Below are 25,053 nucleotides of genomic sequence, written 5' to 3' on the forward strand. Positions count from 1 at the left end.
GACTGCTTCAAACAAATATCTGTCACCACGATTATTCTCCAGGAACCTATTTATAAACCTTGAAAGAAACAGGTTCTTGCAGCAAAAGACAGCATCTTCTGCATTTCTGTGTTGTTATTTATACTGTATACAGAGGAATGCGCGGGCATAATTTAACATACAAATACCCAGCTGTATACATTATATAACAGCTTGTTAGACATCCCGGAGTGGAGGTGTGCCGAAGTAATGCGCATATATTCCGGGCTTGCGATGGGATGGGGAGAGCTTGCGAGAGGGAAAGCACCAAGGGGCTTGTGAGCATCTTGTCTTTCTCCCCCTAAAAGGTGCGTACCCTGAGACAATAGCTAGCCCTTTTGATCTTTCCAGAGCCGCGGTGGGAAAGGTGAGGCGTGCAATGCGCATGCCCAGGTAGCTACAGGTGCATCACCTGCGCTGTCCTTGCTGGTGGTCACTATAAGAGCGGCTCCCAAGCGCCTGTCTCGGCCGAGCGAGCGCGCGCGCGCGCAGACGCACGGAGCCGCGGAGAGAGAGAGCGCGCCTAGACAGACAGAGACAGCTGATGCCTGTCAGCGCGGCGGGGCCGGGAGCTCTCGCGAGAGCTCCCCGAACCGGCCGCGAGAAGTGGGGCTCAGGTGTAAGAGGAGTGCATCCCGTCGGCGCGCGGGGCTAGAGCTCTAGGAGAAGTGGGATCGCGAGGCCGGTGCGCGGCGCTCTGCACGGTCAAAGGGAGCGCCGGGCGGCAGCGGCGGCAGCAGAGGAGCAGCAGCAGCCCCCGGCGCGGCCGCCGCCTCCGCGCCGCCAGCCGCCTCGGCTGCAGCCTCCGAAGGGAGGCCGGGGGAGCCGGCGTGCGCACTTTCCGGCAGACTTTCGGAGTGTTTGTGGATTTACATGCCAAGCCATCAAGATGATGTCTATGAACAGCAAGCAGCCTCACTTTGCCATGCATCCCACCCTCCCTGAGCACAAGTACCCGTCGCTGCACTCCAGCTCTGAGGCCATCCGGCGGGCCTGCCTGCCCACGCCGCCGGTAAGCGCCCCACGTCCGCGGCCCCGGCCCGCGCGCCTGCCCCCTCCCCGTCTCCGAGACACTGCATGTCGGGTGATGTGCGCCAGGTCCAGGTGCTGGGTTTTGCGGGCAGGGATTTTTAGAGGAATCCCGCTGCGAGGCACGTTTTGTCCAGTGGCGCTTAATGTCGTGTTCCCGTCGCCTCTGCCTCGTGTCGGGCGCCTGCGATCAGAGTGGGGAGCGCTGGGGCCATGACTCTCGACTTCCCTCCACTTTCTCTGTTAATTTCACGCCTCGGAAAGGCGGTCTCTGTGCGTGTTCGGGTGCGTGACACGGGTCCCCAGCTGCGAGTTACATCTCCATTTCTTCTTCTTTCCCCCTTCCTTTTTGGTCTCCTACACCGGTTCCCGGAATGTGTTCTTGTGTCCCCCTCTCCCCTGCACCTATCCCTCTCCTCACACTCATGTCCCTTCTCATCTGTCCCCCCTGTCTCGCCCTCAATGTGCTCCCCATTCCGTCTTTCCCGGTCTCCGCTATCCCCACCCCCGTTATTGTTATTTTGGTTGCTTTGTGTTTGGTTTGCCCTTTGCTTGTGCTTTCCGGCTTGTGTGTGGTTTTGTTTTGTGTTCTTGCTTTTTTTTGTTTTGTGGTTTTTTTGTTGTTTGTTTTTGTTTTGGTTTGGTTTGTGTCGCCTGCAGCTGCAGAGCAACCTCTTCGCCAGCCTAGACGAAACGCTGCTGGCGCGGGCAGAGGCGCTGGCGGCCGTGGACATCGCCGTGTCCCAGGGCAAGAGCCACCCATTCAAGCCAGACGCCACGTACCACACGATGAACAGCGTGCCATGCACGTCCACATCCACCGTGCCGCTGGCGCACCACCACCACCACCACCATCACCACCAGGCGCTCGAGCCTGGCGACCTGCTGGACCACATTTCGTCGCCCTCTCTCGCGCTCATGGCCGGCGCGGGTGGCGCGGGCGCGGCCGGCGGCGGCGGCGGCGCCCACGACGGCCCGGGGGGCGGCGGAGGCCCGGGGGGCGGCGGAGGCCCGGGCGGCGGCGGCCCCGGGGGCGGCGGCGGCGGCGGTGGCCCGGGGGGCGGCGGCGGCGGCCCGGGCGGCGGGCTGCTAGGCGGCTCGGCGCACCCTCATCCGCACATGCACGGCCTGGGCCACCTGTCGCACCCGGCGGCGGCGGCCGCCATGAACATGCCGTCGGGTCTGCCGCACCCCGGGCTGGTGGCGGCGGCGGCGCACCACGGCGCGGCGGCGGCGGCGGCGGCGGCGGCGGCCGGGCAGGTGGCGGCGGCCTCAGCGGCTGCGGCCGTGGTGGGCGCGGCGGGCCTGGCGTCCATCTGCGACTCGGACACGGACCCGCGCGAGCTCGAGGCGTTCGCCGAGCGCTTCAAGCAGAGGCGCATCAAGCTGGGCGTGACGCAGGCCGACGTGGGCTCGGCGCTGGCCAACCTCAAGATCCCGGGCGTGGGCTCGCTCAGCCAGAGCACCATCTGCAGGTTCGAGTCGCTCACGCTCTCTCACAACAACATGATCGCGCTCAAGCCCATCCTGCAGGCGTGGCTCGAGGAGGCCGAGGGCGCGCAGCGCGAGAAAATGAACAAGCCCGAGCTCTTCAACGGCGGCGAGAAGAAGCGCAAGCGGACTTCCATCGCAGCGCCGGAGAAGCGCTCCCTCGAGGCCTACTTCGCCGTACAACCCCGGCCCTCCTCCGAGAAGATCGCCGCCATCGCCGAGAAACTGGACCTCAAAAAGAACGTGGTGCGGGTGTGGTTTTGCAACCAGAGACAGAAGCAGAAGCGGATGAAATTCTCCGCCACTTACTGAGGGGGAGTGGGAGGTGCAGGGCGGGGCAGAACGGGGAGCTGAAGGGGCTTTTCAGGGGCTTTCCCTGAGCCTCTTTCCCCTAGATTTGGAGTGTCCGTTATCTTGCTTGCATTTGGGGAGTCCCTCCTGGCGCACTCTCCTTTACCCCCTCTTTGCTCTCTCTGCCCTTTACCCTCCCCAGAAAAGAGGACTGTGGTGCTGGGTGTGGACACCGGAGAGCCAGGCAGGGGAGAAAGGGGGAATATTTGGGTGAGCCAGGGAGTTGAGGGGAAGGAAAGCAGAGACTGGAGGAGGGGTTCTGAGGAGCAGATTGGTTCTGGGGGTTAGGGTGGGGGGAGACTCGGGAAGAGTAGGGAAATGGACTGTTTTTGACCAGAGACACTTGTCAAAATCTCCTGGGGACCAAGGGACTATGTACAAAAACAAACCTACCAACCACCAAAAACCTGACAAATAAAGACAAACTAAAACAAAACAGAACAACAACAACAAAAAAATGCTTTAGGAACTTAACTCTGGGGAGCCGTATTCTGCAGCTTCATTACCCCCTAAGGAAGAGAAAAAAGCACCACTATTATTACCACCCACCCCAACCCTACATACAGGAACTGAGTTAAAAATGGAAAACCAAACAAACCAGAAGGTGAAATTCTGGGTAGCGAAGCTAGTTGTTCTGTTTCTGTGTTTACGTTCTCCTCCCAAGTCTCACCTCCACCCCATCCGTGTCCTCTTTGATTTATTTTCTCCGTCCCAACGAGGCTGCGAGGCTGCGATAGCTGCTCTCCATTGCCAGAAAGTGAGGCGGGACACAGCTGAAGGAGAGGGAGGCTATTCAAGACTCCCAAGTTTTATGGTGACCTGGCCTATACTCCTGTGGCCTGGTCACTGTCTGGTGGGGATGTTTAGGGAGAGAGAAGACACACAGTCTTTGAGCTGACTAAAGGGCAGAATTTAGGGGCTCCGAAATAAGTATTTTATTCTAGGAAAATAAAACAATTTAACAAGGTTTTTCTCTTTTCATTTTTGCTCATATATCTAAGATCTGGAAAACAGATTATTTCGAAATAAGACCCCCCCCCCCACCATGCCATGGAACTTGCTTGCCCTTTCATTTATTTTTCTGAGTGTGGTTTATTTTAAACTACCTACTTACTTTTCCCCCTATTGATTCAAATACACTGATGGGGTGGAAGACACTAGGAGAGATACTGTGCCCCACTTTCTCTCCAGAAGACCCATCTTGCTCTTCTAGGTACCCTTTCTTTCTCTCTTGGAGAGCATAAAATCATTGAAATATTGGAAAGTTTCTGCTTTCAGTTGGAGCAGGACTTGGCTGGGAGAAAAATCCACTGAATCCCAGAAGAGAGGAAGACAGATTTAAAGCCCTCCGTTTGTTTCAATGGGGTCTGCATGTTGGGGGGAAGGGGAAGCAGAACAACTGTGTTTCATTATTATTATTATTATTATTCAAAAGTAATTTATTGCTGGGGATATATGTTGGATAGCAAGAACTTTAATTTGCACTATCAGTCTCCCAAATAGAAAATCATTTATAGTATTTCATAGTAATAATCAAGGTACTCTATGAACTGTTGATGGATAAAAAAAATGAGACAGTCGAAGGTGGTTAGGTAAAATGCCTGCTTGGTGCACAAGATACTCTTGATCTCGTGTGGAGATGGTTTATTACCATTCTTTAATAAGAACTAAAAAATTGAAAACAGAACAAATGAAAAAAGGAAAACTCTGCCATTTAACAAGACTGAAATCATGCATGATCTGAAAGGTGCAGAAAGAAACACAATTAGGTCTCACTCTGGTTAGGCATTATTTATTTAATTACGTTGTATATCATTGTTTGCAGCGCAAACATACTATGCATTTGAAACTGAGCACTAAACTGGGCTAGCTTTCTGATAGACCGTTTTGTGGATAGTGTGATTTCACAGTCTACTGCCTGTTTTCACCAAAAACACAACATTCTTGTCATATTCTTGTATTTAGAGGAAGAGAAAAAAAGGAAGATTACTGTAAATATTTTCTTTAACGCACACACTCACACAGTGGTTACAAACTGCCAGTGTTAATCCTGAAATGTCTCACGGATTGATCTACCTGTCCATGTATGTCTGCTGAGCTTTCTCCTTGGTTATGTCTTTGCTCTATTACCTTTCCCCCTCCCCACTTCTATTAGAACCATTTCTGTGCGCCAAAATACAACAGGGGGATGTGTCCCAGTACGCTTACAAATAAAACATAACTGAAAGAAGAGCAGTTTTATGATTTGGGTGCATTTTTGTTTATACTGGGCCAAGTCCTGGTAGAGCCGGTCAAAAGATGAGATTCAATTCAACCACAAATACAGGGGAGGATATTGAAAGGGGGATAAAGAGTGAGGAAGGGGTTAGAACGATGTATTTTTCTGCTGAATCAGAATTCACTTTCAGATAACTTATGTGAAAAGCGGTGCTCTGAATAAAATTAATTCTATATTAGTTGCCTGTGTTATCAGTTTTTTTTTTTAACTGCAGAAACTTAAACCACAGCCCTCACTTCAGAGTGGTGGAAGGTAATAAATAACCAGGTCCCCCCCCCCCCCCAATTAAATTGAGGTTCAGGGAAAGAGGCATTGGAACGTTTATATGTATTGTTCTGGCCTAGAAATATTTCTTTAAAAAATGTTTTAACTAAATGACTTTTCTTTTGAGGTTAATAAATATAAAAAATCATCCACGGATCTGTCCAGCCACCATGTCGAATGCCTGTGTTCATTTGAAACATTTAGTGTGCCACCTACTGCTCCAGAAAGACCAGAGATACTTTATTTCTTGGTGACCCGGGACTACATCAGATGCCAAATGTACAAAGTTTCTTAATAGCTGGGATTATATCTTCTGACATCATCCTATTTTAGCCAAATCTTTTTAATTTCACCGGCAAATCTGTGAAACAAAACACCTGATGTTCAAAAAAGAATAGTACATTTAAAAAGCTGTGATTTTAAACAGTTGTTAATGTTTTAAAAAAGCACTAGAGGTATTTTTAAAAATAGATCTCTTCCATCAAAATTGATTTGTTTCCGTTGTTATTGACTTGAAATGTCATCAGAGTTTTTTAATAAAATGCATTTGTAAAAAAAACAAAAAACAAAACAAACCGTTATTTTATAGGAAAGTATGACCGGATTTCATTGTTGGAGAACCAGGAATGAACAAATGAAAAGATTTACGAAGGCTGTTTTTTTTTTCAATCTGCTCCAAACGGAAATGTTGCAGGCAAATACATTTGTATTATATAATGATGACCAATGTATGTAATAAGAACTTAAGCATTTGTTTTGTATTAAAATCCTTACCAAATAAAAAGAAGACAATATTATGTTAATAAAACATCATAAAAATACGTGCTTTGCAGAGTTTCCTATTTTACGTAGTAGGAAACTGTGCAAAACAGAATGCTTTGCTCTCTGGTGAGTGAATCTGTACCGTGGGAAGGAATAATAAGACTGTTCTAAGACACCTTTGTCAATTTAGGAAGAAACAAACAAGCAAACGTCCTCCTGAAGAGAGTGCAAAGGCTTGTCACTCAGCGATATTTGGCCTTTCAAAGTTATCTGGTTGTGAAGAAGAACTACACTCCTAGCAGATTCTGAAACCAGTTGGTGAGTGGAAATAGTAAAATGTGTGGCTCTGGTCCTTTAAAAGAATAATCTTAAAATAAGTTGGAGAGAGTGGGAAAATTGTGCTCCGTTTGTATTTCATGTTCTCAGGAAATCCAGGCCGTCGTGGAGTAGGAAGGGCAAAAGAAAAATAAGCATGAAATGCACCTGCCACGTTTATGTCATCCACTCATTTTAAATTTCTCTTTGCCCCAGTCCTAGCTCAGGGTCCTGCTCCTTCTATAGGTCTAAGAAATGATGCCCTCAAGACACATCAACTAACTTCTGAGTAGATTTTTGTTTAACGCGTGTTCTGAAATTGCTCTCAACTTCGATTACACTCTCATAAATAAACCGTAGGCACCCACTGCCATGATTGTATCAATTGATACTTTCTCGTGATAGTAAGATTACTTCGGTCCTGTTATCACGTGCCGCCACGCCAAGAGAAGACAAGGCGCCCTAGCCCCCAGGACTCACCTGGCCAGCCCCCGCCCATGGCCCTCTGCCTCGTCGCCCGGGCCTCTCCTGCCGACCCTGCGTGAAGCATCCCTGCTCCATCTTTCTTGGGGATGAGCTTTCATAGTCTAGTCCATGAAGTGAGAATTGTGAGTTCTGACTTGGGCTAAAAAGCAGTGTTTTCCACTCCATTCGAATTGCCTTGGTGGCCAGCGGGATGATAAAGGTGATGACCACAATTATTATCTGGTATGGTTCTGTTTATCGGTGTTATTGGCGCCGCAGTCCTAGCCCCACGACGAGAGCCACACAGAGCTCGCGGGCGGTTTCAAAGGAGACCGCAAGCTTAATTGATTTTTTAAAAATAGCAGCCGAATTCTAATTCTCGCGGGGAGCCTCTTTTCCACCTGCGAGATAAGCCTTGTCGCAATAATTACGTTATTTAATATTTGATCAAACCTTCGCGCCACCGCGGCTGGCTGCGCCGGGCCCGCTCACGCCCTCCGGGGCGGCGGGCGAGCAGAGCTGCCGGAGCCGGGCCGGGAACGTGCGGCGGGGGCGCGCGACCGCCCCGCTCCGGTTGCCTTGCCCTTTGAATAATTCATGGCTTGAGAGTTCTGGAAATTAATAAAATGAATGATAACAAGAAGCTAATTAAAAACTTTCGTAATTGTTGTCAAGTCAACTTGATGGGAGGTGGGCAGCCCTCCCTCTCCCCATGCCCGAATCGGGAGGCTCTGTAGGGCTGGGCGCGGGCGGGGAATGGCCTTGAAAGTGGAGAGGACTAGTGCTCCCTGGACTCAGGGAGTTACTTCGGGGGCCGCCTTGTGGGGCTGCTCCCTCCCCTCCAGCCGCCACAGTCAGCGGCTCACTTGTCATCTTGGCTCGACTTCGGACTTCCGAGCGGGTGGATGGGCGGGTGCCGGTTCAAACCGCAGGCGGAGCTGATTGGGTCAGAATTTGCAGCCAGGAGGGACCCGCCCTCCCCCGACCGGTGTAGGGTTCTCCCCCTGCCATGGAAACACCCGCCCACCCGGGGCCGTCCGCGCGGGAAATCCCCGCGCCCCAAGCGCGCGAGCTTGGGTCAAGCGACTGCAGGGCGCCGGGTCTGCGCCCGTCCACCGCCTGGCGGGAGACTCGCGGCCTGGAGGCTTCCAGCCGCCCAAGACCACAGTTCTCTTGGACCGCGGGACAGCCACCAGCCTTCGGGCCCTGGCAGGGAATTGGCCCGGCCGCCAAACAGCCCAACGGAGTAGCGGTCCAAGGCCTGGACCCCCGGCGCGCTTGCGCAGCGGTGGCGGGTGGCAGGCGGGGAGCAGAGCGCTGGGAGCGCCCGGCGGACGGGGCGTGCACGGACGGCGCAGGGAGCGCGCGGAACTCGCACATGCGCGCTGCGTGCTCCTAGTCCCCTCGGAGAGGCGAGCCGGAGTTCCGCAGCTGGTAATTAGGAGCTCTCAGAAGTCCTCTCCCACCATGTAAGTGCCTTTGAGGATGTCCTGAGAGAAAAGGGAAGGGACTAGTAGCTCACAGAGGTTAAAAATACTCCTCTCCCCACAGCTTGCCTAAGTCGAGCAGACACGTTAAACACCATGAAACTTTCAAAACTGGTTTACGTTAAAAAAAATTGGAAGCAGTAAGATTTTGGTTTTTGTGGTGTTGTTGTGGTTAAGGTGCACACCACCAAAGCCCTGTTATGGTTTTGAGTTTATTAGGCAAGGATTTGTACCCAGGGTGGGAGGAAGGCTGGCCACTCTGCTTCCGTCCGGGAAAATTCGGTAGAATCCTGGATCGCAAAACGGGGGTGAAAAATCTCGGTCCAAGAGAAGCTGGCAAAGCCCAAGTGGTGAGCCCAGCGTACTGCTCCTGCAAACGCAGGGGTGGAGCAAAAAGCACCCCGTCCCATCCCCCGCCCCAATCCCAAAGGTCCCGGAGGTCGCAACTCTGATTTACGAAGGCAAGAGGTTAGGGAAAGGAGAAGGGAAGCACAAGTTGCTAAAAGGGAGATTGGACGGAGAAGTGGCAAAAGAAGGGATGGAGGAGGAAAAGAGATAGACTGCCCACATTGATTAGGCAGAATGAATTACAAACAAAAGTTTGGTAACTCTGACTCCTGGCTTCAGTGCAGCATAATGTACGCAAACTTTTGTAGGCATGGATCAGACTAAAACAAAGTGTTGACAATTTCCAGCCGAGGAAATACACTTATACCAGTCTCTCCCCACCGTATCCCCCCTCCGCCCCCGCCAAGTGTTGACAATAAACATTTAATGAAGGCAGGGACCTGGCTGTCTCCAGTCAGCGTCAGAATACTTTAAGCAGACCATTAGCACGGCTTCTCCCACTTCAAACATCGCGCGCTACACTCTAACATTATATTTTAAAAAACAAAGCAAAACAAAGTGTGAGACAAATAATATGTTTATACGGATATCTTAAGTGGTCTGCGGTAGTTCTGATACCCCCCCCCGTACTTATTAACAGAAACTAACTCATTGTAGATTACTCGCGCTTAAAAATGTTAAATACAGTTAATGCAATATTAATCGCCCTTTGGTGATATAAAATGCAATATTTTCAGACAGCTATCGAGCTTTTCTAGAGGAAGAGCTGATGAAAAGAGTCACAGCTGAATAGTGGAGAGAAAAAGCCCGGTATTTATTGCTTTTGTTTGGCTTTTGGCTACAGAGACAGGAACCTTCTAATGGGGTAAGGACATTTATTTTATCTGCAATCTATTGCTGCGAGAGCAGGGGCGGCAGATGGGGCTGGTGCGATATTCGCAGTGTAATTTAGACCAAATCCTAATAACTAATAATGATTTATGTTAATTTTGATCATTTATGCGACTTTACGAAAGCGTTGTCATGAAAGAAAGGGAAAGAAAGAGAAGCAGAATGTGAGAAGGGGCTCTGAGGCTGAGATTGGAGCTCAACTGCCCTGCTTAAAATATGTTTTATGAGTTAGCAATGGAAATACAGGCATTTTAAAAAGCAGGTAGGATCTATTTAACTCGGGCAGGGAGTTATCTCCCTGGGGCTTGCATTTCTTCTGAAAAAGTACCTAAATGAGAGGAAATGAGACGCCTTTGAGCGAGAGACTCTTTCATCCCAGTTTTAAGGAAAGCAGATATGTTTCAATTGTTTCATTTGCTTATATTCCACTAAGGGGTCGTGTGTGCGCGCTTGCTTGCGTGTGTGTGTGTGTGTGTGTGTGTGTGTAGTAGAATCAAGTGTGTGCGAGGCACGAGTACGCGCCGGGGTCTTCCCTTCAAAGTGTAAGCTGAGCCCGGTGTTTGAGATCAGCCTTAGCTCCTGTGTACACCGCCGCCACGCCTTATGCAAAAGTTTTATTACTGGCCGCTTAAACAAGTTGCTGTATCTTAATCTTCACTTCCCGTCTGATATTTGTTTGCCTAGAATCAACTTTTGAGAAGCTTTGCAGTCTCTACCTCCTGACTTTCTCCTCCCCCAAGGGATCTCAGGGCTTTTTAAACTTAAAAGTGCTTCCCCTCTCCTCATCCCCCTGGTAACGTGGCTCGGGTTCAGAACCCCAGGGGCTGCCAACGGGACGTAGTTCTTCCCAGGAACAGGCGATTTTCGGCTGCCACGCAGTGCACTGCAGAGGGTCGGAGCGATTTTGAAAGGGAGGGTGCGCCTTGCTCGTGGCAATTTACTTTTTCGGTTACCTTTTGCGCGTTTCAACGCCTCGAGGCTATAGTTGGAAAGTAAAACAGCATCAAAGCACCTCCTTATTAGCTCTGTATTTGAGAAATCCGAAGATGAAACTACCTACAAGGTTTAATAGGGCGGAACAGCATTTATTTGCCAAGCAAACAGCCAGAGTACAGTTCAAAAGGGGTACAGTGGTTTATCAGCAGGAGGCTGGAATAAGAACGTTGGGTAAAGCGAATTTCAAGCTTCAGTTATGTTGTTAAACTGTTAAAGTGAATGAAATAAGCTTCAAGTGGGATGTCTTCTTTGATTTTGAATATCATCTCCCTCATGAAATATATATATATACATACATATATATATACACACACACATACATAGAAACATATGTGTGTGTATATAAATATTTCTGTCTCCTAGAGGCTTTCCCCACCTTCAGAGTTATAGAATTATTGTCAAGACTTTTGCTTGTCTGTAAACTTTCAGGTTTAGTAGAGCAAGAATAGTTACCTTTCCAGGGATTTGATGTGCAAATGCATCTAAAACATGATCACATCTTTTACAGTTAAAATTTTCATGATTTTCTTCCTCTTTTTCTTATTTCAAAGCTGTAGATGTAAAAATACACTTACTTTCTTCTATTAGGGAAAGACATCAGGCTACATGATTCAGAGAAGTTTATTTCTTAAACATTATGCTGTATTTTATTTTTGCTTTTGAATCATCTCTGTCAGTAACTGTACTGTTATTGCATTGTTAGTATTTTCGGTATAAAGAGGAATTTAAACAAAATAAATCCAGGCAGGTGACACTGCCTGTTTACTGATAATACTCAGGCGCTGGTGTGTGTTTGTGAGCTCGGAGCTGCGCCTCCACGTGCATATCCATATACAAACAGATGCAGGTACAATTTTTACTGTTGTTGAATGTAACTGAGTCTCATTTCTAAACTTTATTCTGGTTCTGTCCCAGTGTTTCAGCACTAGCCACAACGCTTAAAATTGAAGAGTGGTGCATTATTGAAACTCTCTATCAAACAGCTCTGGGGTGCAGCCTTTCTGAAAACACCGGCTCTGGATGAGGTCTGACTGTCTGACTGCACATAAGCCCCTAATATGTTAATGGCCGTAGGGGATGCCTAAGGTACTATCTCAAGCTGCTTCGCACACCATATGTCAGGCCGTTAGCCACATGGATCTATTAATCAAAAAGAGCTGGAGAGGGAGGAGAGGGTCTTCTAAAGGGGGAGAATGAGAGCAATGGGGGAGGGGAAGAGGGGAAGAGAAAGCATTTTAAACCCCCATCATTTCTCATTTCTTTTATAAAAAAATAAATAAAAATAGCTAAAGAAGACTCAACCAATGCAGATTTCCTTTCTGTCAAGTTAAAGACTGTTCATAAATCTCTCCTAGAAGAATTGGATGCATATCTGGTACTATTAAAATAGAAGGACATTTTACCTTAAGGGTCTCGTTTAGGGTCCCTTTATTGCAAAACTTTTATAAGTAGGACTTAATACAAAAAATGTTTTTTTGTTCTGTAGGTTGTTTTGTAGATGAGCTTTATTAAAAGTAGAGTGGGAGGAGGAACGGGGCAAATGTGCACTGAAGGGATGTAAGGGGGGCATGGAGGGAGGCGCCTAGAGGATTTGTAATGAATATATAATTTAATAATATTTTGTCTACATGTACAGTAGCGTTTTCACCACCTTTAGTTCTTCTGATAGTAAATAAAAAATGTTTATATTTTTTCCCTTCCTTTAGGCTGGCTTTGTGATAAATGAAACTGCAGAGTCTACAGGGTACAAAAAGTATTTAATTCTTTTAGGAGGAGAGGAAATGAGAAAGCATTTAAATCTTCCATCTTTCTAATTTCTGCTTTGTTTGGAAGTATCTCTTGCCCTTGACTGTTAAAAAAATTTCGGTTAGATAAGTAGTTTAGAAAGTTTGCACAACCTTAAAAGTAATTATGAGCTCAGCATGTAGATGGTATAAATGAATAAGGCATCAGGTCTGTAAGAAAGAATTTTACATTCTTTCTTAAAATGGTGAATATATTTTGTCATGTGCCATCAACTTAACACATTACAAAGTACTGATTTCAAAATGTCACAAACAGAGCAATGAAAGGAGAACACATAGGCACTTAAATTTAAAAGTTGCATTTTTTTCATGTGTGATGCTACCTGGGGATACAGAAAATATAAAATCAAATGTCAATTAAGATATTATTATTGTTTATTGGTAACCAATGATGATGAGCCATATGAGGACTTAATTTCTGGATTATTAATTTTAAGTTTCAAAATCTATAATTAATGATAAAATTTAGGAAAGAATACCCTTGAAGATGATTTTTAATGTTGTCATGATTAGTAGGCATGATTTACAGTATTAATTTATAGGATAATGGAATGACTGAAAAGTTTATTGATCTTAGTTTTTAAATATATATGCAAATGATTGACTACTTCTATGTATTTGAGAGCTCAGATTATACAACCATATCACAAAACCTCTGTCATTAACATAGATTCACAGTACTCTATTATATTGGACTTGCGAAAGAGAGGGAGCGGGATGCTCTTATTTGATTAAAAAATACATTAAAGAAGATGATTGTGAAATTGTGCTCAATGAAAAACAAAAACTCTGTAAGTGACATCTGTTACATCATTTATAGAATATAAGTGAAGTATTTTATGCTGTATATTAGGTTGGATATGTTAAATATTCTTTATTTTTACAAAGACACCTATTTGTGTTTATATAGAAGTAAGGTTCTCGGTTACAAGGAAAGGTTAACATTGGCAGGCGCCAAAACACCAACACATTAGATTATTTGGCTTGGCTAGAAAATCATCTGTAACTCTTTTAGAAAAAAAAAAAAAGCATTAAAAAATGGAGAATCGTATTGTAGAGAACTGCAGTGAATGTGTAAATATGAGGGGTTCTGTAGCACTGTATTTCATCCAGGAGATGACGAATACATAAAAACAAGATCATCCTGAATTTCAAGAGTAGCTAGGTAGAGAGAAACACTTATTATCTTTAAATTTTGGTGCATGCCACACTAGCCTTCATTTCTTTCCCTGTAGTTAAAAGGTAGCCCATATATCTGTCGCTTTGGGTTTCCAAAGACTCGTAACTTAATTCCTTCAGGCTATTCATCAGCACAGTAATTAAACTAGCAAATGGATGTAAATAAAGTGAAATTGGTTTCATGACAGATGAGGCGAAGAGGCCTCTGACATGAAACAAGGCAGGACAATAATGATTTCGGCAGCATCGGGCTATGGAAGGAACCCCAGCTGGATTTATTAGGTGCTGCAAGTGATTTGCTGGAAGCGGGCAAGACATGAGCACTCTTTAATTTGACAGGAATTTTGCATCCTAAGGAGCATATTGAAATATAAATCCAGAAACAAGTTCAGGCAAACTGTAAACAGAGGCGTTATTGGACTACAGGTACTATTCAATAGAAAAAAAGGAAGAAGCCTAGAGAAGTAGTAGAAGGGCTTCAACTGCACAACTTATCACTTAATCCTGGGGAGTGGCAAATAATTATGAAACATTTCTTTCTACTTATGAATTCTATTGCTATTTCAGGGTTAGCAATTTTGTATTTTTCAGGTTTATTTATTTGGGAAAACAACTAATATAACATGATTTAAAAAACCAGCATGATGAAAACATCTGTAGAAATTATGGGTATATGCATATGTGGGAGGAGAATATGACAAACTGGGAGAGAAGCCTGGATGGCAACTTATTTAACAGAGTACAATTATTACTGCATTTAAATGAAATCTGAGATAAAGATCTGGTACCAGTTTATTGCCTCTAGCAGTCTGTGCCTGGATACCCAGAAAGCAAATTTCTAGCTACAGAGAGAAATTGTGTCAAGCCCTTGATCAAATGAAGCCTTGAAATCAAATGTGGATTTATTTTTGCAAAATAAGCAGTTCCATAGACTGGGTGAACCAAGTATAGCCGAAAATTGATGAATATGAGAAAGAGAAGATGGAAGGAATCAGTTCTTGGCTAGCTCAAGAAGACTTAAATGGAAATTAAGTCACCAATTCCACTGCAATAAGGAAGTCCCACACAGAATAAATAAAAGACATTTCCACACTAGGAGCAGATTAGCCCCTTTCTCCATGAAAAGATAAGAAATGAACTATGTTATGCTTAAATGTAATCTCAATTATTTAAGCCGCCTTTATGAGGAGCAAAAGACTTCACCAGTGGTGCCCTCCCCACAAGATGCACGCAGGATTTTCAGAACCACGGCCAGACCCCCCCCCCCCCCCCCGCCCGCCCGGCGTCGCAGCGGGTGGGGGGAGGGTCGGGGGCTGCCGCAGTGGGGAGGAGCATAGCCATTGACCTCAGAAAGGTGAAATCTAAATACTCCTGAAAGTCTACGGTTGGTTTAATTATTTAGCAGTGGATTCAGATCCGCGAGTGGGATACTAACATCGCCCAAGTCCTCAAATCTTTTAGAAAGCAGTGTTTTAAGAGAAAGGGTGGAAAGGGTAGGAGAGTAGGTTATCAAAATTCTTAATGAAAATAAGATCTTTAAAAAACAAAACTCAGCACCCACTGCATGCTCCCTCCCTTCTAATTGTGGGTGACTTTCAGGCCACGAAGGAATTTATAATGAAACTCAATTGGCTTTCTCTCTGAGCCTGTTCTTTGTTGTTGTTGTTTTTATTTTTAACAGAAAAATATGCCTAATTATTTTAAAGTTATTTTCCAATCACAAGGCATAGGCAAGTCCTTTAATTAGAATACAGTCTGGATAGGGGGAGCATATGGAGGAGAATGTCAAGAGGAGGGTGCCAGGGGCAGATCCTCAGAAATCTGTATTCATTTCTGGCTCTTATTTGTTCAGTAATCTCTACCATCATAACTAAATCTTGAAGCACTGATGTAGTTCGAGTTGTTGTTGACTTAACGTCAAAATTCAATCACTGGGGGTTTTGCATCAGCCGGGCTACTTATTTGTCTAATAAATCCGTCATTTTGTAAGAAAAATATTTGAGCAGCCGTACTTGACCTCTTGGTATCCACAAGTCACATTTATTTCTCCCCGTTTACAAATGCAAAATCGAGATGATCATCTAATGCCTGGAGGAACTGTGTTGATTTCTGATTGGATTTTAGATGGAAATGTCTATTTTAAATACCTTGTGATTAAATTGTACATATAATAGAATCCATGCATTTTAAGCTGATTCCTGCTTGGAAACTTAACAACCTTCACTGCTAGTCACACATACCGATGCCAAAAAACCAAAACCCACCCCAAACCCCACAAAATATGAAACCCACCTTTTCCAAACAAACACCTAACATTCAGCCTCAATTGTAAGACTTCATTAAAACCGGAGTCTTATTGTTTTTTTATCTTAAAATAGTTATTTTATGGATGGAGCCCTCCTCTGCCTCCCAAAATGTTCTAATTCCTGGCAGGTAGGGCTTCATCATCCCAATCCCAGGGTTGATGCACACAGGGGAACTAATGGCTGGCTCTTCAATCTCAGGGTTGAAGCTGAGTGTTGAATCTACTGCCAAACTCAAGTCCAAGGAAATCCATATCTCCATTTCTGAGTATTCCTAGTTAAGAAAAAATAATGTGTTTGATTGAATTAATTTTATCCTCCAGGGTAGCACTGTGTTTGGAGATTGCTTGAAAATATTTGTTCCACCCCTCTCCTACCCCTTCTCCTTCCAGCACGGTTTAGTGCAGAGACCTCTTCACAACTCAAGATTCTGTCTGAAATATTTAACTCAGGTGCAAGGGTCCATTGAAGAGCTTCTCTGTGTAGTGTTGGGGAGAATGAGACACCACTGGACCCCATCTGTTGTGCTGGACTAGAAAGAGACGTCTTCAGAAGTCAGGCCGGAGAACTGATTTTGCCAGTTGGTGATGAGGCTGGGCCGAGGCCTCAGAAACCTGGAACAACTGAACACTTGCATTCATCCACGTGGCGTGTGCTGTGGGTGCAGTCCCGCCTACTTGACAGGGAGGCTGCCGTGCAGACTCGCTGCACCTTGGCTGAGGGAGGAGCCGGTCCTGGCAACCCAGTCAAGTTTTGGACCCCCCTTGCTTCTGCTTTTCTGCGGGAGGGTGTGTGTGGATGTGTGTGTGGATGTATACTTTTCAACGAGTGGGGAAGTGTGGAGAAAGTATTGCTCAAGCTTGTTTTCATCTGAAACCGTCGCGGTGGTTTGACCCCCATCTGTTAGAGTTCAGGCCGATGGTGGCCAATATAGGGGATGAGCCGCTTACCCCTCTCTGCGGACTTCCAGCCTCGCTCTTCGCTGGGTTTGCCTCCCTTGGAGCCCCGCGTCGGTTACACCTGGGTGTGGTGTTCCTACATTTCCCCCTCCCACTCAGTTTACTCTCAGGGTCCCTGACAGCTTCTCTCTCCCGGCAAGGAGAAGGGTGCTTTTCTCGAACGTCTCGGACTCGATCCCACTGCGGGGCTCTGCAGCCGCTTCCACGCAGTGCGGGGCTGGCGGGCGGCTTGCGGCGCTCCGGGATGGGACCGTCCTGCTGGGACGACCCTCCGAAAGGAGCTGGGCTCCGCGACCGGGACGGGCGTCCGGGGTGCGCTCCGGCATCGGCTTGGTTCGCCCTGAGAGCTGGAGGGGTCGCTAGTGAGCAGCAAGCTTCGCGCTCAGTGAAGACCGCCAGCTGAGACGCCTTCGTGCCTCAACTTGCTGTGAGCGTGCGTCCTGAAGACGAGTGGGCGCGGGTTACTGACCGGTCTTAGCGAGAGGCCGCGGGGATCGGGCAGCTCTGCCCGTCATATTTATTGCTGAACCTTTCTCATACACATTTCACTTCCATTTCCAAGCGCCCCTCACCCCACCCCCATCTGATTAGTTCATTTCCCCCTCACAGGATCTTAAGGCATGTAATACACTCAGAGAAGAACACTAAAAAAACCCCTTTCACTCTAGGCCCACCCTTCCGCGTGAAAACAACAATCCGCAAGACCCTGCTCCCAGTTACAAGACTCATAGAAGGTGGAAGGGCTCTATGCCATGGGTCTGGCTAGCTTTACAGTTTCAGTTTTAGGAGGTGAAAGAATACTTTTATAGTACGTGACAAAACAGGCCAGATGTTTTGGCAAATTTATCCAATATTTGTTTCTGTCACAAAAACCGTACTGCTGGGGCCTTTTCTGAGTCATTAATCCATCCTGCTCTTTTGTCTCACTCTTCTCCTTGTCCCGTCTTGTCTTCCCCTTCAGTTATTGAGAGAAACAGGGGGAGGAGGTGTTCCTGGTTTCCCTGTGCGGTCTACTGGGACAGATGTCTACTAGGACTTTGCCTTCAGATGTGCAGATTTCTGAGGGACTTGTATTCCTTGAATATGGTTAATATGAGGAGACAAGGGAAGTCTGCGTTTTGTTGTGGGGTAAAGTTTGCTTGGGTCTCCTCCTCTTGGCTTCCGGATTCTTCTCCCCCACCCCCCCACCCCCCAACAATCAGAAGCTGGTATGATGTGCAAAGACTGCACTAGCCAGGCAGGAAGGCGGCTGTGGGGGGTCAGATAGTTAGGGGATGGAGGAGGACAAGGCGTTTCAGAGACAGATATGTTTTTAAATCTAGATGACCCTAAAGTTACACATGTGTTAGACATCGTTTCTTGGAGAAACATTATTTAAATACTCAAAACTTCTACTTACAGGGTTTTGAAATTCGCTTTCACCTCCATAAAGTGCTGACAAGTTTGTGAACTTTTTAATGAGAACAAAACTGGAGTAAAAAAGGAGGAAGCGCTTTGGCATTTGAAAATATTAACGTTAGCTTGTGGAAATAGATGCACTACACCGTAGTTATTAACAACTTATACAATCTTAAATCAATACAAATTAATTTAATCATGATTTGTAATTGCATTATGCATGATCAATTTGAAACACTACATTAAAGATAATTAGAGCGGGGCGCCATCACTCGTCACTCCCCTAATAGCTTAATGAAAAGGAATGTCATATACCACCTTTGGGTTAAACCTGTAAATTAGGATAAATGCTTGTTTTCCAATAAAAATGTGGTAAAATAATTGTACATTTAATAGACATTTTTACGACTCAGTTGTGAATATATAATGGATTTTTTGGGGGAATTGTATTATTATTTTTTCCATGGACCTAGTTAAGTATTTATTAGGGTTGATTGAGCTGTCAGTGTTTTTTCAGGATCAGACCTGGAGGATTTGAATGAAGACTAACTTTTATGTAAAAATATCATGCTGTCCTCGAAGCTTGTGCCAAGAGGTCACTGCAGATGGAGGTCCTAACTTAGCATAATGGGTTTAACATTTCCATGACATCATCAGGGAATCTGAAAGGAGTCTAAGGATAATCAGAGTGGTCATTCAGAAGAACAGTAAATATTTTATGAGGATATATAGAAGACAGGAAAGATGGTCAGGAAGGTGATTCTAAGCTCCTTAGAGTTCTGTGAAAGAGGCTTCTCAGTTACTTGCCGTGAAAAGAGCCACTGCATATTCTTATATCAGTGAGACACATTCCAGACACTCAGGATAAGACCCAGAGTAGGTATTCGTTTGTGTGTGATTACTTTTGTTTCCTGGACTCTTCATATTTTGTCAAGCCACCTGTATTTATCCTTTATATGCTTGCAACCAGGAATGCACATTTATTATTCCTGAGACTATTTTGGTTTGTTGATTTCCCAGTATCATCTTGTACTGCAAGACAGGCTTCTTACGTTTAAGATGATTAATTGAAATTACCAGAAGCATGCCAGGAGTGCTTGTGAATTAGATGAATTCAGTAAGCTCTATTAATTATTTGTTTTGTTTTCTACCTTTTATTAAATAATATTTGGATCCCATATTACTAGAGGTGTCTTGATGAGATTCACTTTATCCACTACCAAATTTCCACCTCCAGCCTCAGCCATGCATTGAAATATACAGGTATCCCCTGAGTTTCAAAAGTTCACTTATGCTGCTTTGCTTTTATGAAAGACCCACATTAGTACTTGCTTTGCTAACCTGAAGAAACCTGAAGAGTTTTGATTTTATGAAAAAAGGTGAGAAGCAAAAATAGCATTCAGTGTTTGTTTTGCAGTGTGCCCTTATAGAGGCAGTGTGCCCCCCAGGCTGTGCGAATGGCACCCCCAAGCTCCTTCCCCAGGAGCCACACCCACCATAGGCTTTGAGCTGTGCCTGTGAGCAGCTGTGCTTTATCTCAATTTATTGTGGGTGTCCATTAGCAAGATGTGTCCTAAGGTATCAGTGAAGTCTAAGAGGTAATTTTTTGGGTCTGGGGACTCTCAAAAAATTTTCCATATAGATTAATGGTAACTGCGTCTTTGCTTTACACCATTTTGGCTCATGAAAGGTTTCATAGGAATGCTCTACTTATGAACGGGGGGATTATATATATATATGTATGTGTATGTGTGTATACAATGAGAGAGAGAGAGAAGGAGAGAGGGAGGGAGGGAAGAAACAATAAAACAATCCATGAAACTACAGAATTTACAGTTTTAAACATTTTCTCTAAATTATGATCATTTTTATTTCCAGCTAGATTTGACATGAATAAAATAAATTTATATGGTTATTTGAAAAGTAGACACATCTTTTTTTTCAGAACATGTTTTAACACCGTTGCTCAGGTTTATTGGTTTTTGTTTTTATCTCTTAATATTAGTTGCATTAAATGCCTGACATGAACCATTAAAATGGGCATTTTCGGCTCATTTTTAGAAACACCACCTGGAGTGAGCATTGAGTCTTTCTAAATTTATTGGTTAACTGGTATAAAAAATATTTTGACACATGTGAAGATAAAAACTTTTATCCTTCTCTGCAGAGGACACAAAATGCTTCTTGAGAAGCAGTAAAGCCTTCTCAAGAGAAGAGAGTCTTATCTCTCTTATCTTTGTATTTTGCCGAATGTTTAACACAGTATTACAATAGTGGGTAATAAAACTTCGTGAATACATGAATTAAGGAATTCGCAAAGTTCTTTCTCCTGATGATCATATTGAAATACATGTGAATATGTAAATAATGTACACATGTGTAAATATGTGTCTCTTGCTCTTTCATATACAGTTGATCTGTTAACAAGACAGGGTTTAGAGACACCAGACCCCTGCTCAGCCAAGAATCTGCGTATCTTTTGACACACAAAACTGAACTACTAACAGCCTACTGTTGACCAGAAGCCTTACTGATAACATACACAGTTGATTAACACTTAACTTTTGTGTGCTATAGGAATCATATACCGTATTCTTACAATAAAGTGAGCTAGAGGAAAGAAAATGTTATTAAGAAAATCGTAAGGAAGAGAAAATACATTTGTGGAACTGTACTGTATTTATTGAAAAGAATCTGCATATAAGTGGATCTTGTGTTGTTCAAGGGGTCAAATGAGGTTGCATTTTATCCTGCTGACTTCACATGTGGCTGGGCAAATGGCAACACTGACCTTTTCAAGCTGGGGTTTTTCTCATCTTCACATTTTATCTTAAAATTATGTTGTATCAGTTAGAATTAGTTACACAAAAACTCTTTGTAGTTTTATTTTAAAACAATTTAAAAGAAGTTACTTCCTTAAATATTGTCATTGTCTTTATATAGTTTGTGGAAACAAAATTTGTGCAGTTGCCTGAGGTCGTTGCATGGTTATGAACTGTTCTTACGACCAAAAGCCCTAATTCTCTTGCCTTAACCCCCAACACGCTCTATTACTGGTCCCATCACCTGCAGATCTTGCCTTTGAAATCTGGCATTATGTCATTCCCAGATAATGGACCATAACTTGGTTTATCCTTTCCTTCTCCTTTGCACACTCACTGAATATTGCCATGCAATGATTTCTGCAAGTGGACCAGTCAAAAGTCAAATAAATCATTTCTTGATGCAAAGTTTCAAGCAGCACTTAATAAGTTTTGATTGTCGGTAAGAGGGCTCAGCAAATTTTTCTTTCTGACACATTTGATAACACTTTAGAGCAGGTACAGTAATTACAAATAATTCAGCCACCACACCCCTGTTGGTATCAGTCTTTGCTCTACATCTCTGAGGATGCTTTTGATTGCAATGGTAATTTTTAATGATTGATACTGTGATTCGATCAATGCATCAGTTATTACCGTGCTATTTTATGGGACTCTAATGCTCATTGGTTTCCAATAAGGGAAGAAATTATTAAAGGGAAGGATGCTAAAAGTGTGTTTTAGTATTAAAACCTAAGTGAGGGTGACCATTTCTGTTTTTAAATATAAAATCCACCTTGCATTTTAAAACACCAAAGACATTTTATTTGCAGTGACTGTTTTAACTCTAGTTCCTGAATGGAAGGAATGTCTCTCACGGTCAAGTTTTTCTTTGTCTGCAAGAGACAAGAAAACATGTCTAGGTCCAATCCTTTTCACATTGAGCAAACCCGAAAAGGAAAAATGTATCAGTTTGGGGCCTGCACATTACATTTTCTGAATTGAAGCCACGGCGGCCAGATATTTTATCCATCACAGTCCATCTTTTCCTCATGTTTTGAGCTGTTTGCCAAACAAAGAGAAGGCCAAAACTCCACACTTACCCATTTCTACAGTAAATGTAGAAACATTAAAAAAATTAGATTAGGAAATAGTTGAGTATAATGACCTTACTCTCAATCATATGCCGCTAGCTAAGTGTTTGAGACTGAAAAATTGCACTAATGAAGCTATTTGAAGGCTTTTGTGGACAACTGCTTCCTCTTTGAAGATTAAATGAATGATGTTGATGTGATTAATCTTAGTACAGGGAGTGATGCAGCAGCTAGAAAATACCTTGGTGATTTTCATAATTAAACTGAATCAACATTTCAAAGAAATGCCAGTGTTATCACTTGTATATTGGAATTACATTCATTAGACAGAAGAAACAAATAATTTGAGCAAACAAGATTTTCCTTTTGGTGTACTGAGACTTCTGTCATGTCTCAGAGTATCTTACTATAAATCATCATTACTGTTTAATTTTGTCCTTGCCTTTTTAGCTGTTTTTGTATCTCGACGTGCATGCGTAGTGCCGGTAATGAGTCAAAGCGTCTTGGTTCTCCTTTACTTATTTTCAAACCTTTGAATTTTATCTTTTCTTAACCCCACTTTCCAGGTAGCTCTCTGCTCCCTATGAACTTAGGTGGATAATATTTAAGAAGTCCAATTTCTGATAAAACGAGATGCCTTGGAATTGCTTTGGTTACCTTGCAAAGAATTGAGGAACTCAGAGCTCTGGTATATCCGTCTATCTCTGATGTATTTAGATCTCACAGTGCAGTATGATCTGGATCCATTTCCTAGTCCCTGCCCCACTTTTATTTTCATAGAAAAGTAATTCCAGCCAAGAGTCACATATTTTTAGTGCTTTGTGGATCATTTAAATGAGAAAATCAGCCTCATTCCCGATCAATTAAACTATGGGAAATTGCCTTGGTAGAGCAACTAGAAACAGTTCTACTGACTTCTTGGTGCGAGTACGAGTTAAGTTCAAGGGTTAAGGATTACTGCATCAATAGAAACACACTGTGTTACTTGTTCTATCACCACTTTAAATTATTTCAAAGGTTTCTGGGTGACTCTTGGTAACCCTGATATTTGCAGCGCTCTTCCCGCTATTGCAGGATCTTTCCTTTCCTGATTGTTTAATAGAAATAAGAAATGCTTCCTTTAATGTACTGGGTCAAGGATCCGGTCTCTCTCTTCAGGGAGCCCAATTTGAGTTCACCCTACCATCTTCAGTGGAATGAGTTTGGCACCTGTCGTTGAGTCACTGGTGCTTGAGTACACTCAGCCCCAAACTTGTTTTTCCTTCAGCTTTGTAAGGCAGAAAATGCTGGAATGATCTGGTGCCCAACAGTCCTGGAACAAAGCTTCTAAAATAAACAGCGTGCCACAATTGATCTAAGATGCTGGTACACATTCCCTGCTAGAAGAACTCCGCTAAAACCTGACCGGATGGTCTGTAATCTGTTGGCATTCTTCAGGTAATTGTCTGCGTGTGTGTGCTTGAGATGCCAGACAGTCACCCCATGCCTGCAAGTTGCCAGTTAACCATGACAGCAGATGAAAAACGAGACCGGCTCACCGCATTTGGGACTGTAGGATGTTCAGCTGAAACAGACTTTTCAGCACTCTCAGGCTACCTGAATCAAACCTGAGTAATTACTGAACCAAAAGCACAATTTTCTCTGAGACCCCGACTCCCATGCTTGTCAGCAGCAACCACGGCGGTTCTATGAAGCCGGGATGGACAAGGGTAAGTGGAGACTCAAGATTCTGGGAGGTGAAGAACCTACTAGAAGAGAAGAGCCTGGAAGGTCTCCTTTTGAAGCCTATTTGGCACGAGGCAGGAGGGGAAAGCCAGAGAGCATGGCTGGAGGAGGAGGGAGGGAGGCTGGAGGAGGAGGGAGGGAAGCTGGAGCAGCACACGAGCTGAGCCATCCCATTTGCTTGTGGAGCAGACCGTCCAAAGTAGGACCAGCATGAAGGAACAGTGGGAGAAGCAAAAAAGGAGCAAGCACTCTTTTGTTGTTGCTGTTGTTTTGTTTCAAAGATTTATTTATTTGGGAGAGAGAGAGCGAGGGAGCACAAGCTGGGGGAGCAGCAGAGGCAGAGGGAGAAACAGACTCCTCCCTGAGCAGGGAGCCCAGTGTGGGGCTGGATCCCAGGTCCCTGCGATCATGACCTGAGCTGAAGGCAGACGCTTCACCAACTGAGCCGCCCAGGCGCCCGGAAGCAAGCACTTTGGATAAGCATGCAGGGGGTGAACAACGATTATAGTGGCAGGTGCAGTAAATAATCCTAAATCAGTGGTGAACGAGCAAGGACCGAGAAAGGGACAGAGAAGGGTAAAATAACAGAAACTGTTGGAGAAAGTAGAGCTGCCTCGTGACTAACTGGAACGTTGTGCATCCTTGAGAGGAAGCTCTTCCGGAGAACTCCACAAATATAATTTACCAGACTTGTCTGCTGTCCAGTTCCAGAGAGCTGAGGGCGGAAAGAGATAATTGCTCAATAAATCATTCTTATCAAGCACACTTTCTCTTTTCTGGAACACTGTAAGAAGTTGGGAAGATTGAGAGGTTATGAAATTGTTCCGTCTTCTCCTTCCAATATTCTGGCCAAGTTCCTGAGCTAGCTTACTCTACCCTCTTGCTTAACCTTTCTAGTGACACATTCAGATCCCCTGCTTTCTTCAGCTTCACTCTGTTTTTGGCCCACTTGCCCATAGCATCCTTTTTCCCCCAGAGGTGGTTTAGATGTATTTCCGTTTCTCCTCCCTCACCTCCCTTTCTGCTTTTTGCAGGGAGGCTGCAATTTCTCTCTGCCTCTCAGCTGATTTTCCTTTAGGAGTGATCTTTTTTTT

At 44.7% G+C, this 25,053-nt stretch overlaps 1 protein-coding gene across 1 annotated transcript; it reads left to right on the forward strand.

The window, feature by feature from the left end:
* The first annotated feature begins 678 nt into the window (after window positions 1–678).
* POU4F1 (POU class 4 homeobox 1) lies at window positions 679–2,850 on the forward strand. Its single transcript, XM_048215732.2, has 2 exons — window positions 679–1,030; window positions 1,708–2,850. The coding sequence occupies exons 1-2, from the start codon at window positions 908–910 to the stop codon at window positions 2,848–2,850; spliced, it is 1,266 nt and encodes a 421-aa protein (XP_048071689.1). The 5' UTR covers window positions 679–907.
* Window positions 2,851–25,053: the final 22,203 nt, after the last annotated feature.

The sequence above is a fragment of the Ursus arctos genome, unplaced genomic scaffold, assembly GCF_023065955.2.
Source record: "Ursus arctos isolate Adak ecotype North America unplaced genomic scaffold, UrsArc2.0 scaffold_10, whole genome shotgun sequence".
In the NCBI taxonomy this organism is placed as follows: domain Eukaryota; kingdom Metazoa; phylum Chordata; class Mammalia; order Carnivora; family Ursidae; genus Ursus; species Ursus arctos.

Coding starts and splice junctions, on each gene's coding strand:
- POU4F1 (XM_048215732.2), top strand. CDS start 908: ATGATGTCTATGAACAGCAAGCAGCCTCACTTTGCCATGCATCCCACC. Junction 1,031..1,707: donor CCTGCCTGCCCACGCCGCCG/GTAAGCGCCCCA, acceptor TGTCGCCTGCAG/CTGCAGAGCAACCTCTTCGC.